At 37.2% G+C, this 19441-nt stretch overlaps 1 protein-coding gene across 1 annotated transcript in view; it reads left to right on the top strand.

Moving 5' to 3' along the window:
• LOC107205657 (mucin-5AC-like) overlaps positions 1-19313 on the top strand; it is a 27906-nt gene extending 8593 nt beyond the window's left edge. Inside the window, exons 9-32 of the mRNA XM_033514968.1 lie at positions 389-514; positions 988-1105; positions 1939-2077; positions 3145-3255; positions 5168-5237; positions 5641-5778; positions 5864-6028; positions 6497-6591; positions 7354-7480; positions 8254-8509; positions 10055-10107; positions 10485-10585; positions 11384-11535; positions 11981-12119; positions 12207-12320; positions 12833-13012; positions 14237-14476; positions 15125-15281; positions 15438-15566; positions 15928-16054; positions 16749-16792; positions 16889-17083; positions 18444-19027; positions 19167-19313. Of these exons, the coding sequence (XP_033370859.1) occupies positions 389-514; positions 988-1105; positions 1939-2077; positions 3145-3255; positions 5168-5237; positions 5641-5778; positions 5864-6028; positions 6497-6591; positions 7354-7480; positions 8254-8509; positions 10055-10107; positions 10485-10585; positions 11384-11535; positions 11981-12119; positions 12207-12320; positions 12833-13012; positions 14237-14476; positions 15125-15281; positions 15438-15566; positions 15928-16054; positions 16749-16792; positions 16889-17083; positions 18444-19027; positions 19167-19313 (3707 nt within the window). The remainder of the gene's footprint in view (positions 1-388; positions 515-987; positions 1106-1938; positions 2078-3144; positions 3256-5167; positions 5238-5640; positions 5779-5863; positions 6029-6496; positions 6592-7353; positions 7481-8253; positions 8510-10054; positions 10108-10484; positions 10586-11383; positions 11536-11980; positions 12120-12206; positions 12321-12832; positions 13013-14236; positions 14477-15124; positions 15282-15437; positions 15567-15927; positions 16055-16748; positions 16793-16888; positions 17084-18443; positions 19028-19166) is intronic.
• Positions 19314-19441: the final 128 nt, after the last annotated feature.

The raw sequence follows: 19441 nt of genomic DNA, 5'->3' as shown, positions 1-19441 counted from the left end.
TGTCACCAACATTTGCTCCAAAACAAAAACCCATGAGGTACTATAGCTTTAGGAATTTAAGTCTTACATTTCACTAGCAATACAGGTGTTCACAGGAAAGGGAGCCTCCAGCAGAAACAGGCCTTGCTGGCTTTCTGAGGTCGTTACCTTGCTGTCCCCAGAAATTGAGCCAGTTCAGCACCAGAGTTATGGAATGTGCATCTCAGCTATGAAATAGGGATCTAGGTGGTTAAACTTGCAAATTTTGAGAGCTAGTGGTCAATTTGCAGATTGGTGTGTTTTTTTAATCTAGCTGGAAAACCTAAATGGATATAAATATTTACATTTATAGTGAACTAGAAATGCTTTTGACTGAAAAAAAAAATAAATCTCTTCCTTTAAATTTCAGCCAAGAAGTGTCCTTACAATATGCAGTACCAGGAGTGCAACTCTCCCTGTGCTGATACATGCACAAATCCTGAACGATCTCTGTTTTGTGAAGAACACTGCATCGATGGCTGCTTCTGCCCCCCAGGCAAGTTCTTAAGTAGTCACATCTCTGACCTCAAAGAACAGGAGCTTACCTGTAGGTTTTGGGTAGGTTCCATGGGATTTAAGTCTCATGTAGTTGTGCTTTTCACAGCGGCAAGTGACAAGCATTTTGTCAGCTGAAAAAAGATGTCTGAATTAATTGCCAATACATGTGCAGTATTCAGAAAACAGAAAAAAGAACAGCAAACAGATCAAGACCAACCTTTCAACCAGCCACCTGTGCTACAAAAAGCCCCTCTTTCAGGGCAGGTGGAATGTAAGAATACAAAGGTTGGATACTTCACTCAGCAAACTGACATAGTCCTGCTATCCTCAGCACTGGTGTGTCCACTTGCAACAACGGCAGGTCTCTTGCTAAGAAAATATTTAGGGTTTGTAACAAATAAAATGGTGTATAGGAAATGCCTCTTTAATTCATCAAGGTTTTGTCTTTTTATTATTATTTTTTTAAACTAGGGACCCTGTTTGATGACATCAACAATTCTGGCTGCATTCCCCAGCAGGAGTGCTCCTGTATTTACAATGGCAAAACCTATGCTACAGGATCTTCTTTCTCAGAGCCATGCCAGACCTGGTAACCTTTGTTACTTTTGTAGCTCACTATTTACTCTCTTATTTTTAATGGGTTTAATAGTTTATTATATGCAATTGCATCATTGAGATGTGTATTTAACGGATGGCTACATTTCCAAAGCACCCCTAAAGAACATTGTTTTATTTAGCAACAGCCTTTACTAGCTTTGCATCCTATCTTACGGTGATCAAGGATATACAATTATATACAATATACAATATCAACCAAGGATATACAATTTTTAGATTTCTCACCAGTCAATTAAAATGCTTCCTCTTTGGTTATTTTGTTCAAACATTTGGAATTCTCCAAGAGGGATGAAATTGTAGTTATTAATGCAGTTGCAAATATTTATTTTCTCTGGAGAAAGCAATGGATGACACAACACAAGCTCAATTTCACAATTATTAACCCTGTACCTGTGCTCTACACATCAGCTTAGAAAATAGACACAGTCTGTATCAGCAGCAGATGTGGAGTTGTCTTTTCTTATTTATTAGTTTATGATACATTTGTATTACCAAAACAAAACCCCCAGAAGGTATTTTAACATGTCATTGTGCTTTATGCTACCTGAAAAAATCCACACAATTATTTATCCCAAACCTGTTTTGGAGAGTTCACTTGTCCAAAGAGGGAAAATTAAATAAACAAAGAGAATGGTTACCAGAGTCATTGATTTTAATATGCTGCATCACAAGTTCATCGTGTCTTGGAAATGTTTAAACCTGTGTGTCAAACCACAGCTTGAAGGGAAAAGTAAGAGCAAGGCAGCTGCACGTCCTCTTACTCTGGACCACTGTTACTGATTTCACTTAACTTTATTCTTCCAGTACCTGTAATGGAGGCCAGTGGAGCTGCCAAGACAAGTCATGCCCAGGAACATGCTCTGTAGTGGGGGGTTCCCACATTTCCACATATGATAAGAAGCACTACGATCACCATGGAGATTGCACTTACGTTCTCTCTAAGGTGGGACTCAGAGAATACTTCTAGGTGGGACTCAGAGGATACTTCTAGGTCATAAAGCCTTATAGACTTATAGAAAGAAAACATGATCTTGATCAACACTCATAAAACTTAGCACTCCTAACATACAGACATTAAATTCCCTGCCACTTAGCCAGGAGTTTGCTACACTGCCATTTCAGTGACAATCTTCAGTTAATTATTAGGATGTCACACAACTGTGTGTGGTGCTCACTGGAAAATTTCCAGTTCTGTGACAGAGTAATTGAAGAGCACTGTCTTTTTTAAGAATTTGCTTAGTGTGCAACCTTCAGTACAACTAATGCAGCTTTCTTCCTGGGTTGCATATTTTTTGCCATGTTACTCTATTATATGGTATTTGGCCAAAGGGTACAACTCTAAAAATTACAGTAACTATTTCTATAAAAAAATTGTATTATAGACAGACTTTTTTTCATTTCTGTGGGATTTAAATACAGAAAAACACCTTAAGTTAATTGATGCATTTCACTTAGCTTTTAAACATTTAAAAATAACTCAAAAGAAATAAAAAATCTGGAAATTAATTATAATTAAATTATTTAATTACAGACATGTGTAGGTAAAATGTTTTGACCTTTTATGGGCTTTTTCTGTTTGTTTGCTTTCTTTTTTCCCCCATCTGCATAAATCAGTAAAAGGAAATAAAATGTTGTATGTTACTGTTCACCTGAAACATGTTTTATCTGAGTTGTCTAGCATTGATACCAGTTACAGAAAGATGAGAGTTACAGTAGAATTGAATCAAACAATAGAAGTTGTCATGAATAAAACCACCAAATATGAATATGGAACTCCATCTTGATATCCATATGGATATAATCTATAAAATCCAGATTCTACATTTCTTGTTCCTAATAATTTGAACAGGGCAAAATTAAATCTTCAGCAAAAGAAGCTCTGGAATTGACTACAGCCTGGATCTTCTCCAGAAAAAAAAAACAAAACACTTTTTCAGAATTGAGAGAAAATTTTATAGAGAAAACTTCTGTAATTAGTCTTCCGTGAAATAACTTGACTTTTTTTTTCAGGACTGTAAAGATGAAAAATTTACCATCCTGGCAGAACTACGCAAGTGTGGCCTAACTGACACTGAGACCTGCTTAAAGTCAGTGACCCTCAACATGAATAAAGGACAAACTGTAAGAATGCAAAATAAGCACAATAAAAATAAGCATGGGGAGAAAAGAAACTAGAGCTTAATCACTCAGGGAGCTGCATTTCTTGGTCAGGTTTTCAGCATACGTGATGAGTAGATGATATTTTAATTAAGTGAAAAGAAGTGGATTTTGTTATGAAAATCAGATTAGCCATAAATTTGGCCTTGTGGAATTTCATTAAGAAGCACATTGTACTCATATAGCAGAAAAAACACCTATTTTCTCTGCCAATTAGATGGAAAAAACTATGAGCTTAAAGGTTAGTAATTATGATTACAACAGTTATAATAATCACTAAGATCTATTCAAAGAAAACAAGATGATGTAATCCCCTAAAAAGCCGAGAAAGTCCCTTTAAAAGTAATTATTTTCTTTTAATTAGAAAATTAGGGAAAATTAGTAAAAGTGTACCAAGTAGGAATAAGGGGGAGGTGAAATCATAAAGATCCACCCTTTGTATTGAATATTGGTTTAATTAACATCACTGGTGTCCTCCTCATTATTACTCTTTGGACTCCTGACACATGGTTGGCTGCCCAGGCCAGCCTGGGCTCCATCCAAAGGAGTGTGGCCAGCAGGGTGAGGGAGGGGATTTGTCCCCTCTGCTCTGGGAAGACCCTGCTGGAGTGCTGCATCCAGCTCTGGAGTCCCCAGCATAAGGACAACATGGACATGTGGGAACAGGTCCAGAAGAGGCCAAAGACAAACACAGGGATGAAGCACCTCTCCTGTCAGGAAGGGCTGAGAGATTTGGGGCTCTTCAGCCTGGAGAAAGGAAAGCTTTGCAGAGGGATATTTTACCAGGGCACAAAGTCATATGACAAGAGGGAGTGGCTTCAGACTGAAAGAGGGAGGGTTTAGATTAGATATTGGGAAGAAATTCTTTACTGTGAGGGTGGTGAGGTGTTGGAGTCTGGAATACAGAGTGTGTGCCCTTGTTTCTGAATACTTAATTATAAGATCCAGAAAAACACTGAATTTCAGATAATATGAAATTCATGAGCATGTTTTTGTGGTGATACATGAAACCAAATGTTAAAGTTAGATGGAAAAAGCTAAAAGTGTAAGTGTGTAGATTAGAAAGTTTTTTTAAATCACCGGATGAAAAAGTTAGTTTAGAGAACAGGAGACAAGATGGAAGATTTAAGGTGTTGTCTCTTGTCCCTTCTTCTTTCTTCTTCATGTTCTTCTCCTAGAGGTTTTTGGGTAGTAGTAAGTGATTGGACAGAGAATGCCACAGTGCATCACAGAGGTGATGGGTCATTGGGTCATTAAGAAAAATAATATACGTGTCTATTGTTAATTGGGTGAAAATAGGTATAAAGATAAAAGAACTGCGTATTTCGGGGCCATTTTGTGCATCAGACACAAAGTGTGCCACAAGGCCTTGTTGTACCATCAGAAGAAAGAAATGTACCAGATTGCAAAGATTAACCTAGTGTAGCCAGCCTGGAGAGACCTGTCAAGTTTTGTGATCACCTGTTAATAAACACAAGAAACAAGATTCTAACGAGCGCAGGAGTTTTCTTCGAATCGTAAGAACTGAGATAAGCAGGGCTCCCCACGAGGGAGGATCCCAGAAGAATTCAGTCCAAATGAGGCTGACAAGTCCAAGAATAAAAAGAAAAATACAGAAGAGATGCGGCAGAAACAAAGAAACATAGAAAGGATTTTTTAGAGAAAAGTTACAGTGAGGAACTGGTATAGGTTGCCCTGAGAAGTTATGGATTCTCCATCCCTGGAAGTGTTCAAGGTCAGGGTGAGTGGGGCCCTAAGCAACCTGGTCTAGTGAAAGATGTCCCTGCCCATGGCAGGGGGTTGGAACTGAATGACCTTTAAAAGCCAAAGCAGTCTATGACTCACAGAGTTGCCTTTTGCTCCTCTTCCTTACCAGATTGTCGAGGTCAAACCTGATGGTGGTGTGTTTGTGAACTCCATCTACACCCAGCTGCCCATGTCAGCAGGTAGTTGTTTTCTCTAACAATGAACGACACAAGTGCTTTTGAAATAAAGTGGGATGTTTGGTGTCATAGAGAAATGCAGGACACGCACAGGCAAGGATTCAAACAGTAGCAAACAGAATTTACAGTCTCCTGATTTGATAACTCTCAGATTTACTTCCTTCTCACTGCACAGAGGTGAAGGCAGAAGACATCTCTTTACCTCTTTTATCTTGTCTTTTGTTACTACCCCTGTTCTCACACTTGCTTAGAAAGAAATTTTATTTTTACTCTCTGTTTCAATAACTACGGATTCCATGTGATATCTCAGACCTCCAGATCTTTATTTGAAATTCAAAAAGAACAGTACTGTGTTTTCAGCATTTGGTCTTGTTCAAAAAGTGACTGTTTTGTTTCTCATGTGTAGCTAATGTCACCATGTTCAGACCTTCTTCATTCTTCATGATCATGGACACAAGCTTTGGCGTCCAGGTTGAAATACAGTTCATACCCACGATGCAAGTGTTTGTGCATCTGGATGCTTCTTTCAAAAACCAGACTTGTGGTGAGTGATTGAAATATGAGGACACCTTGATCAATGTATTTTTTTGTAGTCAAAGCAGTATAAAATTTTCACTGCTTTTCAACAGGTCTCTGTGGAAATTTCAATAACATCCAAACTGATGAGTTCAAGGTCTTAAGTGGAATAATAGAAGGAACTGCATCAGCATTTGCTAATACATGGAAAACTCAGGCCTCATGCCCTAATATCCAGCAGAGTTTTGAGAATCCTTGTGCACTCAGCATTGATAACGGTGAGTACTTCTTAGAATTTCTTCTGGTTTGTTTTTTTCTTTTTGCTTATCTCTAAGGAAAACACATCTGTTGGAAAGCAAAGGTAAAAAATATGTGTTTAGTAGAAACATACATCTGAAATTGGAAACAAATATTCAAAATGAAAGCATTGAAGATAAGTAACAATGTAAAAGAAGAGTGACAGAAGCATAAGTGAAGCAAACTGCAAATAGACACTAAAAATAGAGTAGATGTCCAAGCTGACAACTTGGTGTCAGAGAAGTGGATTGCAGGAGCATCTTTGGAAACTTTTAATTCATCCCCTTCAGCAAGTCCTCTTCTTTGGTTTTAGGAACCTTGACCACCAAGCTGAGAAGAAGAGATTTAATAGAATGTCAGAATTGTCTGCATAGGCCAGGGCAGCATGGGTTTGTGACTAATGAAGTACAAAGAGTAGCATGCATTTTTATTGTTTCTTCTTTTCACAGAAAAATATGCTCAGCATTGGTGTGGACTACTCACTGACACCACAGGACCTTTTGCTGCTTGTCACTACACAGTGAATCCCGCTGTTTACCACACGGTACTTTGTCAGACTGCTTTTCCTTTTGGGAACAATAGAAATAGGAGCTGCCCCAGACATGTCTTATGAAATGTCTGTATCCCCATTGCTGTACTGCAGTACTTCCTTCCTTCATTGTTTCTCTTTGTGTCGTAACATTATTTCAATTGTCAGTCTTGGCTTGAAGATCCTGATTTGTTTGCTGATGTAAAGGTAGCTATTTACTCCTGGATGGTTTTACACATAAGGCAGATAGTGTATTTAAAGGCATGTCAAATGCTTGTTTGAGTATCAGTCAATTGACATCTTTTCAGCCTGGCATCTCATTAATAACCACTTGGAACAGAAAGCCCATTACCTAATTACCATCACTCTGCTATCAACCTATTGCAAATCACTCTTCTCACTAGGAGTCACCCAGGTATCAACGCTGGTGAAATTATGTGTCTGGACTGTACATTGTGAGTAGAGCTTTCGATGCTGTTGTGCAGCATATCCACTAATAAGGTTCAGAGAACCAAGATGCTGCAAAATGTATAAGAGACTTTAACACCACTATTTCCTTATTATAACTGCAGTAATTGACTGAATTTTCATTACCTGCTTTTTCCCCTGCCCAGGAACCTTAGACAAAGACTAGAAAGTGATAAAACTGTGTTACTGTTGTATTATGAGTGAGCATATCTGAAGAAGGTATAAGGAATAAGACTGGAAAGATAAAGTTCACTGTTTTTTTAAGACTTATTACCAGTGCTGAGACCTTATTTTTCTCTCCATTCTTAGAACTGCATGTTTGACACATGTAACTGTGAAAATAGTGAAGATTGTCTGTGTGCAGCCCTGTCTGCCTATGTAAGAGCTTGTGCTGCAAAAGGAATCCAGCTGCAGGGATGGAGGACTGATGTCTGCTGTAAGTACTCTCCACTATCCCATTTCCTAAGAACACACATCAATAAAAATTGCTGATCAGAGATTATTTTCTACTCATTTCTAGACAAATCAGTAAGTAATGAGGAAGGGATTTTGTTAAGTGCACTCCTGGAAGTAATTCTCTGCTGTCCCCTTAGAATCAATCAATTGCTGGCAAGAGTGAATATGAATAGACAGGAGACGTGGCTTGATTAGGAAAGGGACTGTTGTTATGAAAGTGCCTCCACCTGTTTCTGTGCAACTTAGAGTTTTACTGCAGCTTTAAAAGTATCACAAGTTATTGCAGAGATAATGTTTTCTATTAAAATAACAGTACTAGTAATACAGACCAGAACACTCATAAATTAAATGTCTTTGAAGCTGCACGCTGGATTCTGCTTACCCAGTATGTCTGTTTTCAGCATACCAGACAACATTCAGGGAGACATCTTGTCTCAGTCCTCAAGAAGTTTAGGCATCTTGGCAATGAATGGCAGCACCAAATGGTGCTTCTGAACTTCCATTTGAAAATTTTTTTTCTTCTTTGCATGCATCATTTACTCCACATGTACAATAGCTTTTCAGATCAAACTCTGAAATTATTCAGAAACGCATTTACATGAAAGATGCAACATAAGCAGATATCTGATATCTGTATTGTTTACATATACAGATTTATATTTACATGTTTTTTCTATTGCCTATGATTTTTCTTTTTTCACAAGAGGATTTACTGTCTGGAATTAACAATCTATTTTATTTTCCTCTCTCAAGCAAAATACACCACTTCGTGTCCCAAATCCCTGAGCTACAGCTATACCATCTCTTCCTGTCAACCCACCTGCCGGTCTCTGAGTGAGCCTGATGTCACATGCAATATTAAGTTTGTCCCAGTTGATGGCTGCACTTGTGTAAATGGAACCTACATGGATGAGAGTGGCAAATGTGTGCCTGCTAATGAATGCCCCTGCTATTACAGAGGATCTCCTATACCATTTGGAGAAGTGGTCCATGAAAATGGGCGTGTATGGTAAGTGACTCTTTTTAAAAACATTCAAACAACATGTTAAAGTCTGGTATGTGTAAGATGGTTTCACCTTGAATTTCAAAAGAATGCTCTCTCTTCAATTTCTTCAACTTTAAGTTATTTTAACTTTATTTTCAACTTTTACAAATGGTACATATTCCCCTGAGCTGCCGGAGGTGGACAGAGAGCAGAATGAAGCCACTAAAATGAAAAGTGAAAAGATTAATGACCTATTACACCATTTAAACACACACAATTCTATGGTGGGGTCCACCCAAGGGCACTGAGGGAGCTGGTGGAAGTGTTCACAGAGGCACTTTCAATCATTTGTCAGCAGTCTGGTTAACCTTGGAGGTCCTGCTTGACTGGAGGTCAGCAAATGTGATGCCCATTTGCAGTATGGGCCAGAAGGATCTGGGGAACTACAGACCTGTCAGCCTGACCTTGCTGCCAGGGAAGGACATGGAGGAGATTGTCTGGAGTGCCAGCACACAGCATGCACAGGGCAAACAGGGGATCAGGCCTACCCAGCATGGGTTTGGGAAAAGCAGCTACTAGTTGACCAACCTGACCTCCTTCTATGACAAGGTGACCTGCTTATTGGATGAGGGAAAGGCTGTGGACACTGTCTGCCTGGACTTTAGTAAAGCCTTTGACATTAGGGAAGTGATTGTCCTCCTGTACTTTGTTCTGGTGAGGCTGCACCTCAAATCCTGTGTTCAGTTTTGAGCCTCTCACTACAAGAAAAGCATTTTGGTGCTGGAGTATGTTCAGAGAAGGGCAGCAGAGCTGGTCTGGAGCATAGGTGTTATGAGGAGCAGCTGAGGTCATTTAACCTGGAGAAAAGGAGGCTCAGCAAAGATACTCACACTCTTTAAAACTGCCTAAAAGGAGGTTGTGGTGAGGTGTGGGTCAGCCTCTTCTCCCAGGTACTAAGTGACAGGAAATGGCCTCAAGTTGCACCACGGGATGTTCTGATTGGAAGTTAAGAAAAATTTCTGTACTGAAATGGTTGTCAAGCACTGGAACAGGTTGCCCAGGGAAGTGGTGGAGTCACTATCGCTGCAAAAGCCATGCAAACGTGACACTTAGGGACATGGCTTAGTGGTGGACTTGGCAGTGCTGGATTGATGGTTAGACTCGAGGATCTTAAGGGTCTTTTCGAACCTTAAGGCTTCTATGATTCTGTAGTATTTCTAGATTGATAGTGCAAATGTATTTTGGTGCATTTTTTATTTAATTTCATAATCCTTCAAGTATAAAATTACAACAACACCAGCAAGAAGAGATCTTATGAGAATGTAAGTAACAAGCAGTGACAAATATGAATTACAACCTATGAATTTTTGTGCTAAGCAACAATGGATATCATATGAAAGCAGCATGTGTAGTGGTATTATACGAGAGAAATTCTTTCCTAAGACTGCAAAACAGGTTTTTGGAATTTCTTTGAAAATTCTGAAACCTGACAAAGGATAGGTAGCTCTCAATCTCAAAATTTGGTTTGAGAGGAGAGAAGAAAATAGCTTGTTTTTCCCTCTCTCACAGCACTTGTGTCAAGGGAAGACTGAATTGCATTGGAGAACCAAATGAAACTCCAGGTAAAAATAATCTTCTGCTAACTTTTTTCTCTTTACCAAGTCTTGCACAAAATAGTTCATAGAATTGATTCTTCTAAATGGATTTTTAATAGAAGCATTTCTCACTTAGTCATAGTGCTACAGTTACCATAAAAGGCAGGAGAGAACTAGATTAGTCATAAAACCTCTTTTTACATAAAGACTTTTTTTCTGAAATATTTTGTGGGGGGGTTTTTTTTGGGAATCCAGTGCTCTGAAGTGAATCTAATCAGAGGATTGAATGGGGACAATAATCTCTACTAAATGAAATAGGGAATTTCCAAAGAACTTATAGATGGTTTAAATGGCTACAGCTGTGGAATAAACCCTAAAATGTGTCACTTCTTTCTTTCCTCTAGTCTGTAAATCTCCCATGGTCTACTTTGACTGTAAAAACAACACAGCAGGAGCAACTGGAGCAGAATGTCAAAAAAGTTGCCAGACTCTGGATATGCAATGTGTAAGTATGTCATGGCCCAATGAAATGGTGCTTCCAGGTTTTGTCTGTGCTCTTGCTGCTAAAGGAATTGATCTACTGGATCTAGCCCAAATTTACAACACAGATACATTATTCTTGTCAAAAAAGTCCTAAAATGATGTTATAAAACATTAAAAATGTAACCCTTGGATTAAAGTATAATAAGTAATATCCAAATTACTTCTTAAGATAAGTGTCTACCTTTCTTTAGCTACTGCAGTTAACAGTAACTAGTAGTGAAAAATCTAGGGCTCTACTACTTGTTTGACTTCTGTAGGAAAAGCTAAAAATTGGCTAGGATAAATACCATACTTCTCATACCATGCTGCAGTTATGTACTTATTGCACATCTAATTATGTTACTCCACTTTAAGTTCTAGGCAGCCACATGCCATTTTATGGGTAAGTACCATATGAGATAAATAGATTTAAATATAACTTAGCCAAACTGAAAAAAATATTACTTGTCTTTCTTTTATAAGTCCATTCAATCAAAAATTCCACACTACAAAGTGCAAGATCCAATACGTTTTAAATTTCACAGGTTCCAGCAGAACCATCAGGATTGGTATACATAAAACATTTTTCTTTAACAGATTTATATTCTATTAAATCTATGGCTAATAACTTCTTTTTTGTTCCATTATCCTTTAATTACTTCACAGTTCTCTCCTATTTAAGCTGGGCAGCAATAAGACCATCTAAGGCAAGAATTTAATCTTCCTTTTTCTAATGTGATCATTTCACTCTAAAATTATGTTTTTCTCTTATCTTTTCCAGTATAGCTCACAATGTACATCTGGCTGTGTGTGCCCAGATGGGCTTGTATTAGATGGGAATGGTGGTTGCATTCCTGAAGAAGAATGTCCATGTATCCACAATGAAGCCATGTATCAGCCTGGGGAAAAGATCAACTTTGACTGTAACACCTGGTGAGTGTATCTGCAGAAACAGCACTCCTGGTTCCACGATTTGCCTTTCTAAAGACCTTACATAGTACAAGAGCAAGGAAAGATTTGGATTGCAAATTTAATCAGTTGATGGATTTTAGATCTTTTAGTTTTGGATTACAAGGTACGAAAATGTTGCCTTCTGATATGTCAGATGGCCAAAGCACAGAATAGGAGGAAACCTTTAGGACTACAGGGTTCATTAAATATCTTGTTTTGAAGTTAAGGTATTCAGGTAGCAGAACAGAACTCTTCTTTAATTCTTTACATGAAGAATGTAAAATACTGTTTTATTTCCAGAATCAATATAACATTTGGCAAGGACGGGTTGCCAAACAATTACTGATTGTTCAGATATGTCTACACAAAAGAGTGAGTTGTTTTATTATTAAAATAATTAATTTTTTTTTTATTTTTTTTTTCCTAGTGTATGCAAGAATAGGAAGTGGGAATGTACCAAGGATCAATGTCTGGGCACTTGTGCTATTTATGGAGATGGCCATTATAACACCTTTGATGACAAAAGGTTCAGCTTCAATGGAAACTGTGAATACACACTAGTCCAGGTACTGATAGTTAGCAGTAGAAAATGAGAGGTAATTTTGATCGTACCTGTAAAAACAATATATTTTTAAATGTTATTCTCTACCCAGGACCACTGTGGAAAAAGTAGCTCAGTCAATGGGACCTTCAGGGTTGTCACTGAAAATATTCCCTGTGGCAACACTGGGACAACTTGCTCAAAATCTATCAAAGTTTTCTTAGAGGTAAGAAGATTTTGCATATACACCAGTTTTGGTTTGTACCTGCTAAGGTTTAGGAGAAGCCTAGATTTCTATTGCTTCAAAGAATTTGGAAAATATTTTAAAAAGCAATTCAACTATTAAATTAGGTTTACATCAGATTCAAGTGAAATATTTGGTAGACCTTCCTACGTTTCTATGTTTTCCACTTCCCACACTATCTTACATCATCCCTGAGAAAAATAAAAGTCTAAAGGCAGAAACTTAACCTATTATGCTACCTTAACCTTTTATTGTATGTGATGTAGTTCCTCCGTGACAGTCAAAAGACATTTTTTTTACCTACACCATTTAAAATATCTGTTACCACAGTTCCTGGAACCTGAGATTTGAACTATATTGCTTTGATTTATTGTATTTTGCTTATTTTTCATGATATAAACTATTCCTAGTACTCTTAAAAGCAGAAAAGCATGTTTGAGAGCAGAGTTGCAGCCCCTGAGCTCATTTCTCCATATCTTTTCCTCCTGTTTCAGAGCTATGAACTGATCCTTGGTGAAGAGCGTGTCAGTGTTGTAAAGAGAGGACAGAATGACAAGGTGCCATACACAGTCCGCTCCATGGGAATGTACTTGGTAGTTGAGACCAAAAGTGGACTGATCCTCATGTGGGACAAGAAAACAAGCATCTTCATCAAGCTCAGCCCTAGTTTCAAGGTACTAGCAGTTCAGTGGCAATTTACTGTCCAGGTTTGACTGGGTGTGAATCTTGTTGAGACCCTGCCAGGGTCCCAAATAGCGATGTCTCTAGCATTCCTGCAGTTCATCCCACGTAGCTTTCCATTCCTCTGGTAACTTGGGAAGCCTTGTCATCATCCTGCTGCTGTTCTGAGCTTGGAAGGCAGCTTCCTGTGCCCTATTTGGCCTGACAGAACTTGAGCTGGCAAAATGCTATTTTGGACTTTGTTGAAATTACAAACTGAACCTTGTTAAAGGTTATCAGCCTTATTAAAATACATAACTACATGTGTAAAAATCAACTGAATAGGCTTGATCTTGAAACTAATCCATTGTTTCTAGTTCTCATTGACACACATTATCACACTTCAAGAACAAGGAAGCATATTATAAGTGAATATTATGAGTGAAAGCCTCTTGTAATGCCACCGAGTATTTGTCTAGCATGTAACTGCACAGATGATAAGAAAAATAATTCCAATTTTCAGACTTCTTAGCTTATGATATATAAGCACTAATATATGGAATATATATGAAATATGGAATTTGCTATCTTATTGCGCACCACAATGACATTTAAAATAGGTATTTAAACTAAGTGCAATTTAGAACTATATCTACTGACTTCTTTCGGTACCATAGGTTCTTTTCCTGCCTCACTCACTGGCATTTTATAGAAATAGTAGTAATATGAAAAACATGCACCTTGTTTCATAGAGAAAACATGTATTGCAGCCTCTCACAGTTGTGCAGATCCATGCGTTCAGAAGGAGGGATATTTCTGGATGCACAAAGGAAATATACCTGTGAGCAGACTTAATGGTGAAGACTCAACGAATAGATTAGGTGACTGAATTGGTAATACTTAATAGTTAGAAGGCTGTTTTATTATGTATAGCTGTTGTATAAAACAAGGCTTAAATGAAAAGCTTAATCACCTGTGAGTCCTCATTTCCTTGTTAAAAATACACCTCAAGGTCAGAAGGCTATGATGATGAAGATGGTTTTATTGTTCACATTTGAAAGAAAACCGTTAAGGACAGTATCATTCTAGCCTTAGCGGTCTTATTCTGTTCCTTTATTCCAGAGTATGAAGATGTTCAGGACTGATAGAATGGAATGCCACCATTCTATTCTTTCAGTCTCAGATTTTGTTTCAAGTTTTCTCACATCTATTATTCTTTTATTTACTTCCTTTTGCAGGGCCAGGTCTGTGGTCTCTGTGGAAATTATGATGGCAACAGCATCAATGACTTTACTACAAGGAGTCAGTCTGTAGTAGAGAATGTCCTAGAGTTTGGAAACAGCTGGAAAGTATCCTCTACATGCCCTGATGCTTCCAGTGTCAAGGATCCATGTTCTGCCAACCCTTATCGGAAGTCCTGGTCAGAGAAGCAGTGTAGCATCATCAACAGCAATGTCTTTTCTGCTTGTCACTCTCAGGTACTACCAGGGAAGAAGTTTGCTGTGTGAAAACTAAGTCTGTGGGTTGTTGAAGGTGCTCTTCTCCTAGCTTTTAACATGCATGCCTTGTTTATTCACATGTTTCACTTCAACTTGTGGCAGGAAAACTCCAACCTGAATTGCCCTCAATGGGACAGATTTGTAGTCCCTACTTGTAAGAAATAAAAAGACATTTACAAAAGAAAAATAATTACAAAAGAATAATAATTTCATAATTACTATATATTTCCTTGCAGCTTGACTGGAATAAAAATTCTCACATACAAGGTAGAGAAGACAAAGCTCAATGAAATAATAACATAGGAATGAAGTATCAGCATAGCCTTTACCTGACACTAAGCACATAACAAATGTTGTCAGGTAACTGTGCAGTTGCCTAGTATGTTTTTTTAAAAATTTATCTAATCTTACACCAGGATACAAGTCTGGGTTTCTAAAAATCTGGGAATACATGATTTGGATGTATCATTTGGCATCTCCTCAGGTGTCTTACAGTGTCTTGAAAAAGAAATTACCAATGTAGGCTTTTTCTCTGGGATATTACAATTGTAAGAAAACTACTCTAGCAAAGGTAAGAAATCATTCAGAAGGCAGGATGCATAGTATTATATTTCTGTTTAATAACAGGTTGAACCAGCAAAATATTACCAAGCATGTGTGACAGATGCTTGTGCCTGTGACACTGGAGGAGACTGTGATTGCTTTTGTACAGCAGTAGCTGCCTATGCTCAAGCATGTAGTGAAGTTGGTGTATGCATAGCCTGGAGAAGCCCAACAATTTGTCGTAAGTTTTATGTCATAAACACTTCTGAAAGTGTAGATAAATGTACAGTATCTTACATATGTGCATTAATATATCACTGTGTAGATTTTTTTATGCTTAAACTATTTGCCTTTTTTTTTTTTTTCTGAACATGTTCAACTTTCTGTTTCTCCTCAGCACTGTTCTGTGATTACTACAATCAGCAAGGAGAATGTGAATGGCATTATAAGCCTTGTGGTGCTTCCTGTATGAAGACCTGCAAGAATCCAAGTGGAAAATGTCTCAATGACTTGCCAGGTTTAGAAGGTAAAAATAGCTGCAAATACCTCCTAGTGGGTATATATTATTATATTTTGAATTGTCTTTAATGAAGTGTATTTCCTCCATCAGCTGCATTTGCACAATTCAGTTTTCTCTAATATCATTGTATCTCTAATATTCTCTCACATGAATGGGGGCAGAGTATGGAAACTGGAGTAAGAAGATCTCTAGGACTAAGTTCTTATGGATGGGCTCTGCTGATGCTACTAACTATGCATTACTTCCTAGAGCTATTGCAAAACATAAAGTAAAAAATTATGACTATTAAAAACAAGACCTGAAAATGCATTTGGCATAAATAAAACCTTCACTGAGTGTATCTCATTCTTACCTTTTCCACCCTCAGGCTGCTACCCTAACTGTCCACCAGACAAACCATATTTTCACGAGGATCAGATGAAGTGTGTTAGTCTCTGTGACTGTTATGATGATGAGGATGGAAAGATATATAAACGGGATGAATGTAATATATGGTAAGACTTAACATACCAAACTCATCATATACAAGGAAAAAAAGATCAAAACTCCAGGGGGAAGTTATGTTGCTGTTACGTGCAGGATCAGTTCATGCTACCTGTGGAAAAGTAATACCTTACTATCTAATGCCAGTTTTCCTACTACATTAATAAGGAGGTTTTATGTGATTTTATGTTCTATTGAATTTGTTCCTGATTATATTGTAAATCCTCAGCATAAAGATACATCAAGAGCAAGAAGTGCTTTATGACTAGGCTATTTCTATTTCACATTCTTGTGGCAGGAAAAATGTTGTGTCATGAGTAAAAATATTTATTAGTGGCCTGCTTCCATGGATTTTATTACATACTTGCGTCATTTGAGCATTTAGACTCACCCTTTTTGCCTTCTATTTAGTACAAAACATTGCAAATGCAAGGAAAGTGATATGAAGGAAAAAAGGAAAGTCTTCCTTAAGACTTCTACCTCTAACTTTGCATAATATTTAACTTCACTTCTATCTATATGTTTGGGTTTAATATAAAGGAAGACTTTGGAAAATAATGGCCAAAAAGGAGCCAAAATGAACAGAACACTCTAGTAATAAACACAAAATGTCTTGCCTTTTGGTGCCAGTACCTGTCAGGAAGATGACAAATAAAATTCCATCACAATCACAAAACATATGGGTTTTTATGCTTTCTGTTTCAGTGAGTGCACATCAGAAGGTTTACAGTGCAAGTTCGATGATAAAGGTAAGAAAGCTAAGAAAAATTATTTAGAAAAAGAAATACTGGATACTATCTTTTCATAGATGCATGAACTGACAATAAACTTCCTCTGAATTACAGCTTGCAACTGCATTTATGAAGAGAATAGCTATAAATATGGTGAACTCATCTACAACACCACAGATGGAACTGGATGGTGTTTCAGTGCAACATGCGATGTCAATGGAACAATAAGCAGAAACATCTTTAAATGTGGCATTTTTACAACAACCCCATTTACATTTTCCACAAGTCAGCCCACAACTACTGCTTCAGGTATGCATGAATAATCTTTAAAATAACTCAAAAATCTCTGTAAGTGACTAAAAATAAACTGAAAAGTAGGACCTTTTCATCAGTTAATAGTATAATAATATATATTATTATACTATTATATAATATATAATATATAATATATAATATTATATAATAATATATATAATTATATAATATAATAATATAATTTTTCCTGAAACTGTTGACTTCTCCTGGAGCCACCAACTCACAACGCTGAAGGCAGACCAGAGTTAAGGGTGTAGAAATGAATACAGCATTTCTTACAAATTCAGTCTCCTCTTTTTCACCATGGTGTTCCCAGGGGAAAAATTAATAGAGTTTATTAATCACTGCATTCTGGAGAATCTTCTCATTTCTTTGCAAAATAACTCAATAGTTCTTAATCAGCTTCTGAAAACATGAAAGGCAGTTGCAGCCATTTCTTAAATTACTGAGCACATAAGCACAAACTGAAGAGAAGAAATTTAGTTTGAGGGAATGTTTAAATTATTTATAACCATTCTTTGGAACCTTTCCTAATTGTGTTTAATACCCAAATCAATAGTTTCCTTCAGGTCCTGGAGTACACTGATATATTATTCCTGAAGTTAATTAATGACAGTGACCAAATTCTGAGTAATTGTAAGAAATACATCCACAAAATTATACTACAGCAAGAACTAATTATTCAACTTTAAGTCTTCTATTAAGTAACATTCATATTGAGAAAGTCATATTTATTCCACATGATTATCTTCATAATGCCAGGAATATGAATTTTTAGTAAAATAAATAGAAAGTACCTATTAGTTGATATATTTCATATATAGTATATGTGTATTATCTATTATAATGTACTATATATAAAATACATATATGTTAAGTATATATTTTATATTTATAAATATGTGACGTGATAATATTGAACTAAGTAGAAAAGTTGTTAACTGGTAAAAATATTTTAAAGTCTGCATTGTTATGCAGTTAAGTGTAAATAAATACAGAGATAATACCAAGGAGAATAAAACCTCCTTTACTTATACCATAGCAATTGTGAGATCTGTTATCTAAGCAGTGACAAACTGAGCAAAGGATATCAGATGACCTATATTTAGCTAAAATTTTTTAATAAATGTCAAAGAAAGTACCTCTAGAATAATAATATAGGCAAAAGGTCAAAACCTGCTTTAGAAATTAAATTTGAGACTGCCAAAGCAAGTTCATTAAAATTAAAATACTACATAATAAAAAAAAAAAATTACTTACAACAAAAAAAAGGGTATGGAATATGAATAATTTTTTCCTAGCACTCTCTTTAATAAGAACAGACAAGACTTATGTTTACTTATTTAAATTACAGAAATTACAACTGCAACACCAGTGACAACTGTATGTGTGAAAAATGTCTGTATGTGGTCAGAATGGTACGATTCCACTCAGCCTGAAAACAAAGAGGACAGTGGAGATTATGAAACATTTCAAAATCTCAAGGAAAAAGGATACAGTGTGTGTGCAAACCCAAGCGATGTTCAATGCAGAGCCAAAGAACACCCAGATACTGAAATTACCAACCTTAACCAAACAATAGAGTGCAGTCAAAGCAGAGGATTAATATGCAATAACCAGGACCAAGAATCTAAGCAGTGCTACAATTATGAAATCAGAGTATCATGCTGCAGATACATACCATGTTCTAATGTACAATCTACAACACCAACAACCACAAGAGAATTCACAACTACTGCAGTAGAATCAACACCATTTACACTACAGACAACAATAATACCAACAACACAAAAACAAAAAAGTGAAATAACTACAACACCGCTGAGAGACAGAGAAAAAACAACTCCTCTGACGGAAACATCAATAACAGCAACGATGTCACTAGTCTCGACAACAGGTTACCAAAGCACAACTACTACAACAGAAACCTCCACTGTGGTAAACCAAGCTCTATCATCAGCCAATACTATCTCCACTCTCTCAGAATCAACACCAGAAACCACTCATGGCACCAAAATAATCTCCAGTACTACTGCACTGCCAACGCAAGGCACAACTGTCACTACACCCACACCAGGAGTGCCTATCCAAGCTACCACCAGTGTCAGCACCTCTACAGCCACCACGGAAAGCACCACTACATCTACAGAAGAAACTCTTCCAACTGTATTATCCACTGTTGCTATTCAAACATCACCAATTACTGACTCCACCCATGAAATAAAAATAAGAAGCACCACTGGCACCACAGAAGTCCCCAGCACACCAACCCCAGATAGAGAGGGCACAACCAACATTGCAACCACCACCAGCACCTCTCCTCCTCAGACTGAAGGCACAACAACCATCACC

Source organism: Parus major, chromosome 5 (genome assembly GCF_001522545.3).
Source record: "Parus major isolate Abel chromosome 5, Parus_major1.1, whole genome shotgun sequence".
Taxonomy (NCBI): Eukaryota; Metazoa; Chordata; class Aves; order Passeriformes; family Paridae; genus Parus; species Parus major.
The sequence above is the reverse complement of the archived record's forward strand: the minus strand, read 5'-3'. Positions and strand labels throughout refer to the sequence as shown.